Below are 15,000 nucleotides of genomic sequence, written 5' to 3'. Positions count from 1 at the left end.
CCAATGTGTGTGTGTATAATATATGTGTATATGTAATAATATGTGTGTGTGTAATATTATATTTGTGTATATAATACCGTATGTGTGTGTGTATAATATATGTGTGTGTGTAATAAGTGTGTCTGTGTAATCTGTGTGTATAACTAAGGACTCAAGGGATGAGAAAAGACAAAAAGGTGAACGTTTCTAGAAACATCTCCAGCACCACCAGTGTGGTGAGGAAAAGCCTTGTCTGTACACAGGGTCTCTCTCTCTCTCTCTCTCTCTCTCTCTCTCTCTCTCTCTCTCTCTCTCTCTCACCTGCCCATCACCTTTCACATTGTCTTTCTCTCTCACCTGCCCATCACCTTTCACGGCCAGAAACACCTCCACTTGGACGGTGGATGGGTGAACCTAATCCTACAAATGGTTTTGTTCTCTTACAGATAAATTCAGCACGTGACTTAGAGTTGGGAAGTCAACGTTTTAGGTGATTTTGAGGGGAGGGGGTTGAATATAGGTCATGTAAGTTTGAATATTAACTCAGGCATTTCAAGGGGGTTTGAAGACACCCCCCCGTAGGATTTTTATCGCAGTGCGTGTGTGTGTGTGTGTGTTGCAATGCCTCAGCAAACAGCTGTCCAGCTCACAGTGATTCATTGGTGTGTATTCTCCTGATGCAGAAGTCTAAACCCTACTTCTCTCACACACACTGTTTCATGTTTCTGGTGACAAGACTCTTCCATTCCAACTGACCTGATATTCTTGGCTAAGATCATATTTACTTTATCGACTTGCTGTTGGGCTGTTGGACACTTAAATGTTGAGACAAATGATCTCAGTCAGCTAAACAAACATTCTTTCTCCACCTTCTACTCTGGACAGAGTTTGATCATTGTGTGCGGAGCGCAGTTTGAGAGTTGCAACATCACACACACAGTGTAGGACATAAGATATCTCCAACTACATTTTCCATGAAACACAGTCACCTTACCCACACCTGTGAGTTTAAGTAATATTATTACACGGCTCTTCTTAATGCTGTAGAATGCTCCATTCACTTGAATGGGGCTTCCCAACGTTCTGTGGTCAACTATTTTTCCATATTTGACCGTTGCTATGCATAATTGACCGCTGTCAAGGGAAGTGGCCTTTTTGCCTCGGATTCACGTCTTTCGTAGCACTCCGCAAGTAGTCCGGTAATTTATCAACCTCAGTGTATTCCGTTGCTTAGCGACGTCAGCTGATCTGATCTTGAGTTTCAGCTGACAGTTGAGCAGCTGTGTTCTAAAGAATGTTCAACGTCTTTGAAGTTCAACGTCTTTGGCGAACTATTTCTCTGCTTTTTAACACCACGAGTGGTAACAAATAAATTGTAATTAAAATAATATTATAAAAAGACACACTGTGTTAAGTTATTTTTTCGTTTTGGCAAGTAGCCGTGTAATAAGCGGGATAATGTATAGTTTTAGTTTTATATAGTGTGTAAGGGATAATGTATAGAACGCCGGTCATTATCGGGAAAATAAGCCCCTTCAGGGCGAAGCAACACCCCTCCGCTTCGCGTCGGGGTGCTGTTCGCCCTGTCGGGGCTTATTTTCCCGATAATGACCGGCGTTCTATACATTATCCCTTACATAGTGTCTGTTGGGAACAAAAACTTGAAATGCTTGAATATGAGTCAACAACAACAACAACAACAACCGCAGGAATTAAAGGAAAAAAATGTAAAAACTGAAAGCACTAGAAAGATAAAAGGAACACACACACACACACACATACTGTGCACTCACACACACACACACACACACACACACACACACACACACACACACACACACACACACATACTACACACATACATTACATACTGAAAGCGCTAGAACGACCAAAGGAACACACACACACACACACACATACTGTACACACACACATATTACACACACACATACTGTACACACACAAACACATATTACATACACACGCATATTACACATACACACACATATATTATATATTACATACTGAAAGCGCTAGAAAGGGGAAAAGGAAAGCTAATGGTTGTGAAAAACCCTCTCCCTAATCCTAACCGGCTGGAAAAAAAAAGGTTGAAGTCTCCGTCCTCCTTAACAAAAACCATTCAAAAGCAGAGAGCTGCTTGTGTGAACGCAACAAGAAGGAGGCAGAGTGGGGCGTATGGACAGTCTGTGGAATAGAGAGATAAGATCATGGGCGCCAAGTAATTAGCACTCTTAGCAATGACCCACACACACACACACATTACACACACACACACACACATACACACACATACACACACACACACACACACACATACACACATTACACATACACACATACTGTACACACATACACACACATTACACATACACAAACACACACATTACACACACACACACACACACATACACACACACACATACACACATTACACATACATATACTGTACACACATACACACACATTACACATACACAAACACACACATTACACACACACACACACACATACACACACATACACACACACACACATACACACATTACACATACACACATACTGTACACACATACACACACATTACACATACACAAACACACACATTACACACACACACACACACACACACACACACACACACATTACACATGGGCACAATGAAGTTAGCCCTCTTAGCAATGACTCAGAAATGCACAGGTTAAGCACGACACACTTTTAGGTCAGCAGTGATGGGACAGTTTACTTTAGGCAAATTGGTCAAGCATCCATGGCTTTCCCAGAAAGCCCTAGTGCTGTAAATATTTAGTATAGTGGCACAGTCACCGTTTCCAACACCTCTTTGGTAGCTCTGCCTCTACATGGCTCCTGCTGTCGTCGCTCCCGAGGGAGAAGCTCCGCACCGACATCCAGAAGTTCCTCGGGTACACAATCACTGTCATGGCAACACATGAGCTGACTATGACAAAAGAAATTAAATATACCTGCCACGTCAACATTTAGCTAGCGCTCACAAAAGAAATGCAACAAAAGGGAAAAGAACAGAAATTAGATCTGCTTCGTGTGGGTTTTGGGTGCGAAGCAGGTTTTGGGGCGAGCTTAGGGAGGACAAGAAACGTTCACCATTGTAAGAGTGTAAGGTAGCGCTGGGGAAGTAAAGTCTTTCAGTTCTGAACTTGTCTGTCACAATGAACTCATAACCTACATCATGTAATAGGCTCCCCCTCCTCAGCATCTCAACGTTGTACACTAGCTATAACGAAAAAAGTGTATGTAATGATAATAAGAAGGGAAAGCAAAATCTGTCATGTGAACATGTCAGCGAGTTAAGTTATTTGGCTTTCCATTTTGATAGCTATTAGGAAAAAAAAGATTCAACCACAGGAAAAACATCTGTACTCAATAACTACGGAACCTATTAATCAGTTTACGATCAAAAGTTATGCTGGAAATCACTGAATTACTATTTAAACAATACATTTTTTTGTTGACTAAAATGAATGGCAATGAGTAGGCTACATTTAATTGTTAAAGGATTCAATTATGTTAAAGGAACAGGCACTCAAAACAGGTCACTTTGAGCAGGGCTGTTTTAGACAGGGTAAAAAGGGTGCTGTTTTAAATTATCCTTGTGGTATTTTGAACAAAGTATGTACAGTACAGATATTTCATTTAGACCCCAAGGAACCATATTAACTTGTGGTAAAATGGGCATACAATGACTCCTTTAACTTATTTCTTTCGTGAAGAGTGACTGTTGATTTCAACTTCAAACTCATTTTCGTGGTATATGGTCATGTAAAGCAGTGGTTCTCAAACTAGGGGTCGGGACCCCAAGTGGGGTCGCCAAACGTTTTTTGGGGGTCGCGAAATGATCTTGCTGCCCTGTGCATCAACATATTAGGCTTTGACATGCTGTATAGTCTATCAGAAATGGTGTTTTCTACATCAGGGTGGATAATGAAAACTAATATTGTCTCAGCAAGCAGTCTCATCATTCAAGATGAAACTGAATTTAGACCTATAATATCCTGTCAAAATGTGTGGGGGGTCGCGAGACTTGGCAAATGGATTTTATGGGGTCCCCGGACAAAAAGTTTGAGAACCACTGATGTAAAGGACAGAAAAAAACACCTGTTGTTCCCACTGACAATCCAGGCGGTTCTGTGGTCTGGGACGGAACACTCCATGAAAAGAAAAAGCCTTCACCGTAAAGCGACATCATCATCATCATCATTATCATCACCAAAATATGCCAGTGAGCATGTTATCAAGCTTTTATCAGTGCGAGCAGGGCTGATGAGAAGTGTTTTTCAGGCAAGGTTTTTGCATGCTAGTTAGCTTAGGCCTCAACTCCTAGGCCTACAAGTCTGACATGAAGCAACTCTTCACGTGTGTGTGTGTGTGTGTGTATGTATGTGTGTGCCAGAAACTCTCTTACTGTGATGCCAACTAAGTTCAGCGAGTTAAGAGACCAGCAGGCTCACGCAAAGGGCTGGTGTTTTAGTCGGGTGGTCAGTGTGAGCCTTAGGGGCCTTTGTCATGGAAAATGCCAGTCCCCCGAGATAACTCGTTTTTTGAGGATTTTTGGTTGTTTGCTGACCCCTAGAGGATATATGTGGAACAGATTTTTGTAACAATCATCTTTAAGGTTTTTTTTATGACTATTATGTAATTTGAGGTTCATAGTTAAATTTGATTTTACATAATTGAGGTACTGTGTTCTATATTTTCTACAACAGAATTTGCTAAATGTGATTTCCAGAAATATTCGGGCCCCAAATCTGCACAACGTTACCAGTAGGTGCTAGTGCTTAGACCGAGTACTGTATCACAAACACATTTACTGTAAAAACAAGGGCACAAACATCTAATACTTTACTAAAGTACATTTTAAGAAAAACGTAGAACACAACAATTAACCAGAAACAATGCTTTTATTGAAATACAAAAAGGATATCTGTGTCAATCAATGTGTGCTGTTACAGTGTACAATAAATATATGCATTAATAAATAAAATCACAATATAACAAATAAATAAATGTAACATTATTATAAAATAAATAACACATTTCACAGAGCATCATTAGTCTGATATTAAAAACTGAATTTTAAAAAAATAAGTTAAAAGTCAAGTTCGTCAAAAATAAATATTTTTTAACACCTGATGAATGTAAACTTGACCATCTCGTATGTAAAAGCAAAAGCTCTTACAATTTATTGCAGAATCATTTTAGGCTAAAAAGCTCTGAATATATTGTTAGTCCTAACGCGTCTTCAGTATGGTTTCCCACCGCTGTGGTAAGCCTGGGTGTTTAGACTACAGGCGTGTGCTGGCCAAAAGGTCGACCCACTTCAGATGCTTGTGCACCTCCTTCCTGATCAGCTCCCAAGCCTGGGCCTCGTCCTCCTGAAATCAGAAATCACACGATTCACATTCAATACAGACAGTCTAAGAGAGAGAGTGTGTGTGTGTGTGAGTATGTGTGTGTGTGTGAGAGAGTATGTGTGTGTGTGTGTGAGAGAGAGAGAGAGAGAGAGAGAGAGAGAGGGAGGGAGGGAGAGAGAGTGGGTGTGTGTGTGAGAGAGAGAGAGAGGGAGAGAGAGAGAGAGTGTGTGTGTGTGTGTGTGTGTGTGTGTGTGGGTGTGTGTGTGTGAAATAGAGAGAGAGAGAGTGTGTGTGTGTGTGTGTGTGTGTGAGAGAGAAAGAGAGAAAGAGAGAGAGAGAGAGAGAGAGAGAGTGTGTGTGTGTGTGTGTGTGTGTGTGTGTGTGTGTGTGTGTGTGTGTGTGTGTGAGTGTGTGTGTGTGTGTGTGTGTACATGTGTGGCTATTTGCTTGTATAATAGACAACCACAATAATCAACTCACCATTTTCCCCAGTGTTTCATTTCTCAGCTTCTTGAAGTACAGGTTCAGTCTCTTGCTCTTCTTCATCTTAGACACGACCTGCAGGGGGCGCAGTAGAGCACGTCAGTCTGTCATTCATTAGTGTTGACAGTTGTTTACAGTTTACAACACAATTACCAGTACTTGACCTGGATAGACACATTCTAGTGTACAATCAGTACAATAACCTTGGTGTTTAGCATAGCATAGTACAGATGCTCATGACATAGCCTACAGAGCGTCTAGGTTATTTAGTTGCACTCACACATGACTCAGTGCCCTCCAGTTGTGTGTTCAGGGTGCTCATGAAGTCCTTCATCTTCTTCTCGTCCCAGGCCACTGTGTCCAGATCCTCCTCCAGGAGCTGGGACACCTCATCCAGGACCTGGGATATGAACCAGGTGAGCCTTTGGGGCTGAGGGGAGAACAGCAGGCGTCAGGAGATCAGTGACAACCATAGATATACTGTACATCATAGATCATAGAGTTTAATAAAAGTGCCAATTTCCCCATTTTCATGAATGATAGGCTTCTTCTTTTACATTAAGCCTCTGAGTGTTTATGTATTTAATGTTTGTTTGTTTGTTTGTTTATTGCTTTGGTTAATAGGTTCTTACCTGTGACTTCCTTGCAAGTTTGTACAACTCCTCAGGAAAATGGACTCCTACGCTGTCATCAACTATCTTTTCACCCTGAAGAATTATAGAATATAAATAAACATTAGATTTTTAAATGTGTGAATTTACTATTAGTAAAATCACAACAAATTCTACTGAATATCAGATGATTGGAAATGATCTTCAAAAATACACTTACCATCTCTTCCAGCAAAGTCAGACATGTCCTGCTATACTGCTGAAATTTATGCTGCGTCCAAGGACAGCCTTGGGTCAGATGCAGAATAAGCACCAAAAAAGTACACACACTTAAGATTGCCTTCATTCTGATGTTCTTATGGAAGCTTTGCTAAAAATTCAAACGACACAACTGCGCACGGCTGTATCAATATCTCAGGTTGTGTTCTACTGTGTTGTACTGCCATGGTCTGCATTAGTGTCAGAATTTATACTTAGTGTACCGAATTCAAAACTTACCTATGGAAAGCCTCAACAACCCATTTCACTTTTCAGCTCCGGCGGCCGCACCTTTGCGGGCAGGTAAGGTGCTCCCTGCACGGGTGTTCCCCCTGATGCGCGGTCTTTGCAACGTCAAACGTTTTCGCCTTGAACCACATGTGGCGCAAACCAAACGTGGAAATTGTAATGGGAAATAATATTAAATGATGTCAGATACATTGGGAAATAAAATAGCTATTTGAATTTGGATGAATTTGAATTGTATTTGATATAAAAAATATCAGACCTAAGCTATTGACTGAACGTTTGCTTAGTTTCGCAAATGCGAGTTCAAGTTGATGATAACATATTTCGACCAATTTACAAATATTTATTGACAGGTAGCCTCCATTACAGTTAAGTCATCTATGAGCAATAAACTAATTAGCCAAATTATTTGTGTGAATATGTCTATAGCCTGTGTAAACTGCTGTCTTAAATGAAAGTAATGGTGTAACAAGTGGATTTACTATTTAAAGGCTTAGCCAAGGAGAGGTTCTTTACAATTTGACTTTTTAATTCAATGCTGATTTGATCATTCATAAAAGACTTGAGGTTAAAGGGGGGGCGCATCCAGAACTCGTCAGAAAAGCCACAGATTTGCGAAAGCGCAGGCCTTCTCAAGAACTGGTTAACTGATGACGAATAGCGTGTGGACTTTCGATTGCCTGCAATATAATACAGTAGTGTACGTCTACAGTAGAGGCAGGACTTCCTTTTCAAAACAAAAGGGAATAGAAATTGAAAAGTAAAATTGCGTGTCATCCGGATGAATGCGGATGGAATCTCCGCCTTTTTCATTTAGGCTACGGCAATAATGATTAGGTCTACGTTATTCAATAATAACAGTAACAATAAATACCATTGTTGTTCTTGCTATCATCACTAGAATCAGAATCAGGTTTTTATTGGCCAAGTAAGTTTGCACCAAACAAGGAATTTGACTCTCAGTGTACTTACACAGAATATATGTCGTGTGTGATGTGTTTTTATGAGGGATGTCTTGTGTATATGTATAACTTGTGATTGAATGTTGGGAGTGTGACTTTGTGGGCTATGTGCCTTTGGACAATGGGGATGAAAATGTTTTATGTGGGGTATATGAACTGTTTAATATCCAGCACGGGGTCCGTGCTTTCTGCTGCCCTGTTGTTTACCCCATCATGGCCAGGCATTCCGCTGATTGCCGTTCGAGGATCAGCTAATAAAACACGGCTGCAAGCATTCAGTGAGGTTGTGTGGCCGCGGCACAGATTGGCTGAGCCATAATTGAGGCGAAAATAAGAGGACTTAAAGCGGCGAGATGCGGGAGACCGGGGAGAGTATTTCACCACCGAGCCAAGGCCAAGGGCTGCGTGATCCACGGCTGCTATCTTCCTCACTGCTATCTTCCTCACTGCTGCATACTGGTCCAACGCCGACTGCAACGTCCGAGTCCCGAAGGAGTGCGAGCCGAGTGGAGACATTTGACGAGACATATTGTTCTGCGCTCTCAAACCTATCCAAAGGAACGGTGATTTCCATAATCCATTTGCAGTGTGAATGGGCTGCCGTGATTGTTAGCCATTGAGGGCTCACCTCTCGTTTGTTGTTCACAGGTTCCGAAGCAGCATGAAATCCAACTCCTGGCGCTTCCGGGAATCCCGAGGAGTGACGTCATCCAGGTTGGGGAAGCTGCATCGTCCCCATGCCCAACAGATAGCCGACCGGTCCGTCAAGTTAAAAGTCCCAGCCACTCGTGAGAACTTATAGGACCTGGCCTGTGCATCAAACTAAAGTCCGGCTTGGCAAGAGAACTTTCCGCTGTCCCCTACATCCAGTCCTTAGTTTTGTTAGTTTATTATTTTGTTTATTTATTTATTCGTTCGGTCAGGAGGGACCGCCGACCGAACGAACATTCTTTTCTGTGTGTCTGAGTGCTAGCACGCCTGCCCAGACAGGTGATAGCGTTGAGGGTGGGCTAGATGGGAGTTACTGTGTAGGCCAGGGTAGTTGTGGAGAACTACACAAGCCTTGACCACATCCCCAGCCTTGTCCTGGCAGAACTCAATTGCCCTGCCAAGAATCCTCCAACGTGCCGCCATGATGCCAAAGGCATTTTTTCAAGAGGTGGTAATTGAAAATTCTCTTCTCCCTGCTCAGATTTGTCCCCTGATAATACAACAACAAAAAAATACATGCAGAGTGTTACTGAATAGAACATGGCTGCACCACCATTACAAATAAGATACTACGTTCTGTCAAATTTCTATGCAACTTGCAATGCAAATTCATTATTATGGTTTGGGACATACCTGGAAATGGATGCATGAACGTTGTTGTGCAGGGGAAAGGCAGCATCAGCAACTATCGTGCGGGGCATCTGTCCTGAAATGCGATGGCGGCAGTTCAGCTTGTTCAGCCTTGCAGACCTCGGCACAATGCCGGACACGTGCAGGATGCCAGTTTGTAGCTTGCCCTACAGCCTGTTTGGCTTCCACCAGAGGCTAAAAGTCGTAGCACCACAACGAGTCTCTGGGCGGCATCAAACCGGCATGCTGTGTGGTGCCCTGGTGCTTTATGTGTGATTCCACACGAAGAAAGGTTCGTCGTATCTTCCAGCCAACATACGGAAATACGCAAAGTGCATCTCTTCGTCAACATCCCTCAAGAGGTCGAACAAGAGATATATTCTCTCCGTGGCTAGTGGCAGCTGGGAGGAGGTAAATAAAAAGTACCTTAAATCGGCCTCGGTCGGCATCGGTCCTGGTCCTGGGGAAGAAAGGCCGATGGCGGCAGGTTCAGCTTGTTGTCGAGCAGCTGTGACCCAAATGTGCTCTTCTTAAAACCGCCACCGTCGCTCTGGGCCGTCCATACCCTCCGACGTCCACCATGGTGAAGGCGATACCTAGCAATTGCATGTTGCCATCAGGAACAATGGAGCGAGCACCTTTTATAATTAAAGAAGTCACTCCCGGCATGAGGCGGTGCCTTGATGCTGACATGCTTCCCGTCGAGGCTTCCAACGCAAGTTTGGAAGTTCCAGAGCCGCTCCAAAAATCCCGCTGCTATCGCTGTCCACTGGCTGGTGGAGGGGCAGGGTAGGTAGTCTGGCTGTAGAGCTGTCCACAACGGCCTTGCAGACCTCGCCACAATGCCGGACACCGTGTTGTATCTAAACTAGCTATATCGTATCGTCTCGTCACATGATCAAATAGAGACTTGACATTGGACAACAACATACATATTACCCAGCAATCTTCATTGCAAATCTGAATATGACAAAAATACCAAAGAAAATAAGAACGTATTCATTTCATTGCATCGTTTTTTTTATAGTTTTCTATAGTGTATGTAAGATAAGCATATCATTTTGGCATAGATTGCTACTATTTTTCCCCACAAATATTACCTACCATGATGCCTTTGATGCCATGATGCATATATAGCATTAGACACTCTCTATTATGTAATGCTACCTGCCTCCAAGACCCATGGGCCCAGGTGCGACTGCACCTGCTGTACCCCCTATAGTTTCGTGTCTGGCTAGTGACAGCTGGGAGGAGGTAAATAAACAATCGACAACTTCTACACACAAAGACGTCATGGGGTAGGTTGCTCTAAGCTCGTCTTCGACAAAAAACTGTTGCGCCACCTACTGTTTCTGGCAGTGAATTGTTTTCAGCGCCCACAGCCTTCGGAGAACCATAGACGAAAAAGAGTCAATCGTATCCGTCCGTAGCCGTCCGCCCCGCTCATGCCGTAACGGAGTCGGAGTACCCTAAATCGGCTTTTATTGGTAGGTGCTTAGTGGTCCTTATGTGCACGTGTGAAGACAGAAGTGCTGTGTGCTATTCGTGTGTAGCCTACCTGTGTTATTGAGTGTCTATACTATTCACCTAATCTAGTGTGTGGGTTAGAGTTTGATGCCCGGTGTGCCCTTTGCTGTGTGCCCTTTTTCTGTGTGCTTTTACCCTTATTTGAAAAGACCTTAGCCGTACTGTGTGACCGCCTGTGGCCCTCATCTAAGCTTGATTGGGAATCAAGGGGTATTTTATGAATTGTAATAAAAGTGTTATTATTTTTCTAAACCAAAAAACTCCTGTCTGTTGTGTGTCCTGGGATTCCTTGCTTAAATTGGGTTCGCTCATCAGGTTCGGCAACATATACAACACAAACAGTGCAATGGTCTAAGAAAGTATATACAAGGAGGAATGGCTATATACAGGAGCAGTGAATTGTAACACAACAAATAGTGCCAAGAAGTGCAGGGATAAATATTAGACAGTAAGAGTATAATGGTTATACAGTAAGGGTTGGATGTATATTGTATTTGAGAATAAAATAAATAAATATGATTGTGGGAGTTATTGTACAGTGGTTATTATATTGATCCAGGGTTATTGCACAGTGCCACGGTGGGTTAGCTGTTCAGTAGTGAGACGGCGAGGGGGAAGAAACTGTGCAGTCATTAGTGCGGAGGGAGAAGAGCAGTGGAGAGAGCACGCATACCCTGAGGTGCACCAGTGCTGACTGACCGGGTGCTGGATGTGATTTCACCCAGCCTCACCTGCTGCTTCCTGTCTATCAGGAAGTTTGTGATCCACTGCCAGGTGGAGGCGGGCACAGTGAGCTGGCTGAGTTTGGTGAGGAGGACTCACCATCACCACCATTATTGGAGCACTACATATTTTGAGGCATATAAATATAGCCCTAGCCTAATGAATACAGCAGCACTTGGGACAATTGGTGACGTTTTTAAGCTTGTTTAGGCTACTTGACCAGCTTTGCATGAAATAACAAAGTTGATTTTCTCTTAGCAGCGATAGCATACTTTCAGGCCTACACTAGAGGCTAGGTCAGCATGCTACCTGAAGCCTGCATGGCTACACTGACTGGGTGACTAGAGGCTAGGTCAGCATGTTGCCTGAAGCCTGGCTACACTGATTGGAAATGGTGTAATGACATAAGAACAGACCCATTGAATAGATCCTATTTCATACATTTTATGTGTATGATATGTATGTAAGCTTTGCTCCGGATATGCCATTGTGTGTGTTTGTGTGTGTGTACACTAATTTATCAAAACCATATTTTGTTACCATATGAAACTCACACGTTGCATATGACTTAATTCTGTTTGTACCAGTTACACACTGCTGCTGCAAACTTAAAACACTTTTAGCAATTCTACTTCTCAGTGATTCGAGTAGTGTAAGTGAAGTACACAGAGAAACTGCAAATATACAATAAATTCGCCAAACACTACACAAGACCAATGCTGCAGACTGATGCAAATATTATTTATTTCTCTCCATATACCCAAATCAGTCAACATGGAGAATCACAACAAAACATGTCCCAGTTTTCATGCTACTACAGTAGTGTGCATAACACTGTAAGCCCAGCAAATATCAGACAAACGTAAAATGATGTATCCAGTACAGGTTACAATTCCAGTAAAAAAAAGAGAAAAAAAAAATCAGAAAAAAACTGAAAATACAGTAAAGATAAAGTTGTTTCATTTGAACCTGATGTCTTTTGTAGGTGAAACCGGGGTTGCTACATTAGTTTAATTAAATCAGTCTCATAAAATTTAATAATCATTAAATTTAGTATTTAATATTTTATAATTAAATTACTAAAACAATGAAAATCTCTAGTTGTACCACTATGCTACAGTCTAAGTATGGTATCACAATACTATAGTACTACAATATCACTACAAAGTCTATAACACTTCATGAAACAACCAGAGAAGTGAAGGCATTTGAAGTACTTGATTGGCGGAAAATGGCTTTCAGTGGAATATTGGAACAACAACAGACAAGACAATTGTTTAAGTCTAAATAAACAATTTATTAAAGGTAACAAACAGTAATGAATGGCTAATACTAATCATATAAACAACTGAGTATAACCATGAAACAAGGCACAAAGTGGAGTTGGGCATACAGAGGAGGGGGCATAAGATCCTCCTCGTCTCTGTGTGTGTGTGGGTGTGTGTGTGTGTGTGTGTGCGTGCGTGTGCAGGTATGCGCGGTTACGCGCTAACTGGAGAAAGAGGGAGAGGCTATGCGCAAGCGCACAGGCGATAGATAGTATATGCGTGAATGAATATAGTGCGCCGGGCATCACCTAGATTGGGGGTGGTCAGCGGATGCGAATGCAGATCCGAGGCCAGCTTTGCCTGTTTTAGGCGCCAGTTTAAGTTGGAGGATGGGCACAAATGCAATGAGTAGACAATGGATTCTTATCTCGAGGGTAGAATCCAGGCTATAGGCCTTTAACGCAATACAAAATATATAAGCAGCAGTTAAATCGCGATGTGTACGTGTATACGTTCAGATGGTGATTGAGGGAGTTAGAGAGAGAGATGGTGCATGCACGTTCTAACAAAATAGCAAAGTAAAAGAAAGCAAGATAATGTCACGGTTACAAACCGTGCAAACTGTGAATTACAAAGTGCGCATTTAAATCATAAATGAAATAAAACAAAGATACTTTCACACAGATATTAACACACATATAAGACTAATCTCTGCCCAGATGTCAGCCTTACTTGATTAACGCTCTTGCTCAGCGTTAAACGGTGTATTACGGAATTCCAACTGAACAGCGCGGGACGCAGGTTCGGGGGGAGATGTCCGTGTCCTTCCTTAGCTCGTCAGCTGAAAACTCTTGCAGGCCTCCGTGGGCATCAGACGGTCTTGAAGGAGGTAGAAGTTCTGTTCGTCGACGTGGAGAAACTAATAAGGGAAGCCGGTCGCCTTATCTTACTCAGAACACTGCTGGGCTGCAGTATAATTTTACCGGTATATCTTAGGCTGCAACTAAACGAGTCAAAGTATTTTCGTAACTTAGGCCAAAAGTTCAATACGGTTCGTTGTTGCGTGGTCCTTTGTTCTTCTTCTGCAGAGAGGGTATCTCTTAAATGAATGGTGTTTACTGTTGTAAACCCACCGCCAGAGAGACAGATATGTGGGTTTTTCGTGGTTTTAAAGGGAAAAATGCGTCATCCTTTTATTATCACCTTGCGGTGACCAATACCGAGTGAATGAAATGTAGATAAGAAAGTCAAAATGATAAGAGAATTGTGGGTAATGTAGTCTATGGTGGGACATTCACTTACACTTTTTAGGATGTGTGACATTATTGAAAATGTCATGGTCACCGATAATGTTGGCTTGAATGTCTCTGAGCCTGATAGCATTATTGGCCAAAACCATGTTTATGATCTCTCTCTCTCTCTCTCTCTTGTTCTGACGTGAATATGGGCCCCCGTCCTCCTTTCAAGTTTATTTGATACATTTGGTCCTCTTCTTCTTTGAGCACGTTTTCCTCCTGCTTCAGGTCTTCCTCTTCCTCTACCTCCAGCTCGACCTCGGCCCCTGGCAAGGCCTCCGCCTCTTCCCTTCCATCCTTCTCCTCCTCCATGGATTCCCCCTCTCACCCTCACTCTTCTTCTTCTGACTCCTTTAATTTTGGTTGAAGACAGGTGAACTCACCTGCTGCATTTCTATAGTGCTTAAACCTGTTTGGTGTGTCTACAATAAAGCAATCATGTGTTTGCGCACTTGATAGCTGAGTTTAACCATTGGCTCATAGGTGTGGTAATCTGACAGTTCTTTGGAATTGCAAGGAAGTGACATCTTGATATACTTCTCTGTCTAGTGTATACAAGTGTGTTTAGTGTTTTGCAAATCACTATGTGTATTGTTTCGCAAAAAGTGTGATGTTGACATGTGCTTATAGTGGTGCAAATATGGGCCGATGTTTTGCTCCTTGAGTGAAGGTTTTGATAATTGTGTAATACTTTTGATTTTAGTGTTTATCCAATCACGAAAAACTGAAAGAGTTTTTTATTACTATTATGTAATTTGAGGTTCATTGTTAAATTTGCTTTTACATAATTGAGGTACTGTGTTCTATATTTTCTACAACAGAATTGACCAAGTGTGTATGCAACTAAATGTGATCAACAGCATTGACCAAGTGTGTATGCAACTAAATGTGATTTC

At 42.2% G+C, this 15,000-nt stretch overlaps 1 protein-coding gene across 2 annotated transcripts; it reads right to left on the bottom strand.

Moving 5' to 3' along the window:
* Positions 1-5,167: 5,167 nt before the first annotated feature.
* Positions 5,168-8,659, bottom strand: LOC122132500 (interferon a3-like). Of its 2 annotated transcripts, XM_042707189.1 has the most exons (7): positions 8,579-8,659; positions 6,980-7,107; positions 6,702-6,769; positions 6,503-6,577; positions 6,151-6,300; positions 5,868-5,945; positions 5,168-5,408 (listed from the first exon to the last, which is right to left on the bottom strand). In XM_042707189.1, exons 3-7 carry the CDS (start codon positions 6,702-6,704, stop codon positions 5,319-5,321), a joined length of 396 nt encoding a protein of 131 aa, XP_042563123.1. In that variant the 5' UTR covers positions 6,705-6,769; positions 6,980-7,107; positions 8,579-8,659; the 3' UTR covers positions 5,168-5,318. The 2 variants fall into 2 exon arrangements, with proteins under 2 accessions (XP_042563123.1, XP_042563122.1); XM_042707188.1 differs by having other exon boundaries at positions 6,702-7,107.
* Between the last annotated feature and the right edge of the window lie 6,341 nt (positions 8,660-15,000).

This window comes from Clupea harengus, unplaced genomic scaffold (assembly GCF_900700415.2).
Source record: "Clupea harengus unplaced genomic scaffold, Ch_v2.0.2, whole genome shotgun sequence".
Classification (NCBI taxonomy): domain Eukaryota; kingdom Metazoa; phylum Chordata; class Actinopteri; order Clupeiformes; family Clupeidae; genus Clupea; species Clupea harengus.
The sequence above is the reverse complement of the archived record's forward strand: the minus strand, read 5'-3'. Positions and strand labels throughout refer to the sequence as shown.